Source organism: Austrofundulus limnaeus, unplaced genomic scaffold (assembly GCF_001266775.1).
Source record: "Austrofundulus limnaeus strain Quisiro unplaced genomic scaffold, Austrofundulus_limnaeus-1.0 Scaffold1895, whole genome shotgun sequence".
Taxonomy (NCBI): Eukaryota; Metazoa; Chordata; class Actinopteri; order Cyprinodontiformes; family Rivulidae; genus Austrofundulus; species Austrofundulus limnaeus.
Genome location: NW_013954297.1, coordinates 920 through 4,976, shown reverse-complemented (window position 1 = coordinate 4,976; position 4,057 = coordinate 920). Strand labels below are relative to the sequence as shown.

At 44.6% G+C, this 4,057-nt stretch overlaps 1 protein-coding gene across 1 annotated transcript in view; it reads left to right on the top strand.

Annotated features, from left to right (window-relative positions):
- The window catches only part of LOC106536609 (receptor-type tyrosine-protein phosphatase S-like), a gene marked incomplete at its 3' end in the record, with an annotated part of 15,445 nt that extends 12,208 nt beyond the window's left edge, over window positions 1-3,237 (top strand). The window contains 2 exon segments of the mRNA XM_014033919.1: window positions 297-442; window positions 3,096-3,237. Coding sequence (XP_013889373.1) covers window positions 297-442; window positions 3,096-3,237 — 288 coding nt within the window.
- Window positions 3,238-4,057: the final 820 nt, after the last annotated feature.

Here is a 4,057-nt window from a genome sequence, read left to right as displayed (position 1 = left end):
AGAGAGAGAGAGAGAGAGAGAGAGAGAGAGAGAGAGAGAGAGATGTTCCTCTAAAGCCCCAGTCCCATCTTTTATTTATGACCCACAGGAAGTCCTTCAGTGTGTCCTCTAGATGATACCCAGGAAGTAAGCAGAACGATGCAGCCATCAGGACACGAGTCAGCCTGACCGGTCACTGACGGTGAAATGGGGCGTGGTCAGCAGGGGGTCGCTTCAGCTGCCGCTGCCGGATGTCTTCTAAGTATACAGATGTCCGTTTTCACGCTTGTCTCTCTCTCCTGCTGTCTTCTTTCCAGCCTCCCCAAGATTCACCAAGATTCCCACAGACCAGATCGGAGTGTCAGGGGGGGTGGCATCATTTGTGTGTCAGGCCATCGGCAACCCCAAGCCTGTCGTCTACTGGAACAAAAAGGGCAAGAAGGTCAACTCCCAGCGTATCGAGGTGGTTGTCACAGTGCACAATGTTTCACTCACACAGTAGAGATGTGATTATTCACAGTAATTATTATTGGCGCGAGGCTGTAGAGTTTTAGTTTCAGCGTCTAAATGAGAAATCTTTTTTACTTTTAATATCAAATTTTAAGGATTTTGTTTTTTAATATTTATAACACACCGCTGCTACAGTAAAATGTTTAAAAAAAACTACCATGTTTATTCATTCAATATGAATATATCTTCCAATTTATTAGCTGTGTAAGCATAAAAACCATCTGTCTGGTGCCTCCTCTGGATGAGTTATGCATTTTGCATGAAGCAGATCTGAACAGTTTAAAATCTAAAGTACAGTAAGTTTATTTCTCCCACGTAAACCAAACAAACCTCAGGTGTTTCTGTTGCCTGCTCGTTTTTCTTCACTTTCACGTGTTTACGCCGCAATTTAACAAACTCTCATAAAAACCTGCCTTCTGGATAATTTAGCATAAACCTCAGTCAAAACGTGAGCAGATGCTTTTCTCTCTAAAGTTTTTTTTTTTTTTTTTGCTTCAGCTTACTTGTCAGAACAGACCTAGTCTTCTGGGGAAAAAGGATTTTAAAAATGCAGCAACATTTCAAACAAGGGCTGAGTCCAAATTCAGGACTGCATCCCTCAAAGGTTGACTCTGAAGGCTGATTATGTCACAGCGATGCACGGAAGGCTGTCCAAATTCGAAGGCTCCAACAATTGCGGTTCACAACTGCGTCCTCCTTTCCCCTCGATTTGAGAGATGGGTCCGATGTATCCCTCTCAGCCCCCCGTATCCCAAGATGCATTGTGGGCCAACCAGAAGAACTGTTTTGCTTGAAATGGATGACAAAGTGATACATGAAGTGAGACAGGAGTACAGTTTTTGATTACAATCTGGCAGTAGAAAAAAGGAAAGTTTAAAGCAGTTGTGTTTTTTGGCCTTTTTTATTTGAGTAATGTTTATAACATTATCATGTTTTTAAATTATCGTAAATAAACTTGTATGGCAGGTCCCTTAGATTTTCATGAATTGCCACTGAGTTAATTTTGTTAATTATAATATTAATATTTTGCTATTTTCATTTGTCATTGCTTCTGTTTACCTCCATCATGGTTGCTAGAAGACAGGGCATACACTGAGGTATGGTATGGTTTAGTGAGTGAGGATGGATTATGTACCCATATGAGCGGGGACCTTGTAAGTGGGCCCATTGCTCTCCCAAAAGGACACTGAACGTTAATCAAACCTTCGCGTCCCTCGGATGAAGGACARAAGGTTAGAAACACTCAGTGTTTTGAGCTTCTCGGGATCCATAAAGGGGCCCCCAATAATAATTTTTCTTTGACTGCTCAGAGCCAGGCAGTGGCCTAAGTAGTGCAAAGCGGCATCTAGCTCAATGCCACAGGCATCACACAGACCACTATCATAGAGTCCCATCACCATTTTGTGGCGGGTGAGCGGGTTGTGCCCAGTTGGAAATCCAACCAGTTTACTTAAAGTTTTCCTTGTCCGGGCGATGAGAGCTTTCCCAAACCTAAGATTTGGGCCATTGATCAGTTCCTGTGCCGGTCTACAGTCTGTCAGCTGCCTCCAGTGGACTGAGTGGACACTGGGGTAAGGGTGGGAATAAAGCTGAAAATTCACAGACACTCATTTCTAGTCTTGGTGGTTAACTTCGGCCCCAGCATACGTTGACCAGGATGCTTTGAAGGATGCAGCCCCTGATTTTGGACACAAGTATAACACATGAGGTGCTGCCATTGGGAAAAAAATGGTTGCACAGTAAAATAAGACAACCTCTTTTCTAATATAAAAACACACAATTTGAGGTCTGATTTGTCAGACAAAAATATCARCYTCTGCCTTCACTTTTTGGCAATGTGCGATAAAAGCACGTTGTGGATTTTTCTGGCCTTTAATATTATTATTCCTCATTCTTCCACAGCGTCTTCCCGTCTGTGTGAGGTTTGCACAGATAGGCCTATAACATGGTAATTAGAGCCTTTTCCAGGTAGTGATAAATGAATTATTTTGTGCTTTGATATGAGGCAGGCTAGCCCGTGTAATCCAGCTACTAACATAAACTAATGACTCCGTGGCTGGAGCGTGACAGATTAATGATGGGAACATCAATTTTCTCRGCTAACCTTGGAGCGAGAAGACGTGTTAGAGCCAAACTGTTTTAAAAAAGTGATTAAAATATTGTTGAAACCTGCAGAGAGTTTGCACAAAACTCGCACAGGAAAATCCAATCTTCCTAATTTGCACCGAGTGCACAATTGTTAGTTAGCTCAAAGCTACAAACAAAGCAAACTGAGGGAGATTTATTTCTCCTGTTTCCAGCTCAGTAGAGGTCTGACTGTAAAGTGATGCAGTAATGTGATCTAACTCTTAAAGACATTGCATTTCAAGCAGGGGCCCCTGCTCAACCGRACATGTTGGTAAGTACCGTGTCTGCACAGGTGAGGTGTTTCGTGCAAGTTTTAGAGAGGTTTGCTACCTTTACTGTACATGTAATGCTGAGAATGTAGACTYTACAAAGCTGCTGACGTAAACCAACATAAAAGTTCACTGTTGTGTTTTTAGGAGGTAACTGTTTGCGCTGCTGTATCTAATGTGCTGTGCTCTGTACGTTTTGTGGCTCCTCAGACCATAGAGTTTGATGAAGGTGCCGGTGCTGTGCTGAGGATCCAGCCGCTCAGAGCACCCCGAGATGAGAACGTCTARGAGTGCGTGGCACGCAACAGCGAAGGAGAGGTCTCTGTCACTGCAAAGCTGGCCATTATCAGAGGTAAAACACAGACACACACACACGTTTGTTCTTGTATCCTCTTGGGGACTTTGCATTAACTTCCATTAATTTACCGGTTATTTCTATAGCATAACCCTGATCCTTTACCCTAAACCTAACCCCCCCCCCATCCAAAATCGGCATCCGTACTTTGAAGATCAGGCTTTGGTCTCCATAAGGAGCATTGGGTCCCCACAAGGTTGTGTTTGTCTGCAAAATGGTCCCCATGATGTAGCAAAWACGTGTCTACACACATCCCTACACACACAGTCTTTTCCCACTTGTTCTCAGCCGTCACGTCCAGTTTCACTGCTCTGTCAGCTGTGGATGTGACGCCACACCCTGCCTGCACATCAGGCTGCAGAGGAGCTGTTCTTTTTATAGTCCCCTCTGAGTGCACCCGAGCATAACATAAGCAGGCCTGCGAAGGAGGGTGGGGGGACATGTTAGCTCAGGGCCATCATAGCCTTGCAGCTTGCTGTAATCATTCCACTTCCTGGCCAGAGCAAGGGGTGTTAGTCCATTGTTGACTGTCTCCTCAGAGGGAAACCTATCTAACACTTCGCTCCGGCAAGTTTTGGGCTTAAGTTGCAGCGTGCGGCTGTTCGCACGGGATCTGAGCATTGGCCGTCGGCCCAGCACAGCTGGATTAGATTGAAGAAATGGAGGCTGGCTTCTGCTCAGGCCGTCACTTAAACAAGTGAAAATTTGTGGGATTAGGATTTGGGGGGGATTGGCAAACGAGTCCTTTTATCACCAGGAGTAACAGATGAGGAGGTCAAGGAGAGGTGAGAAGGGACTATGATGGAGCCGTGAGTGA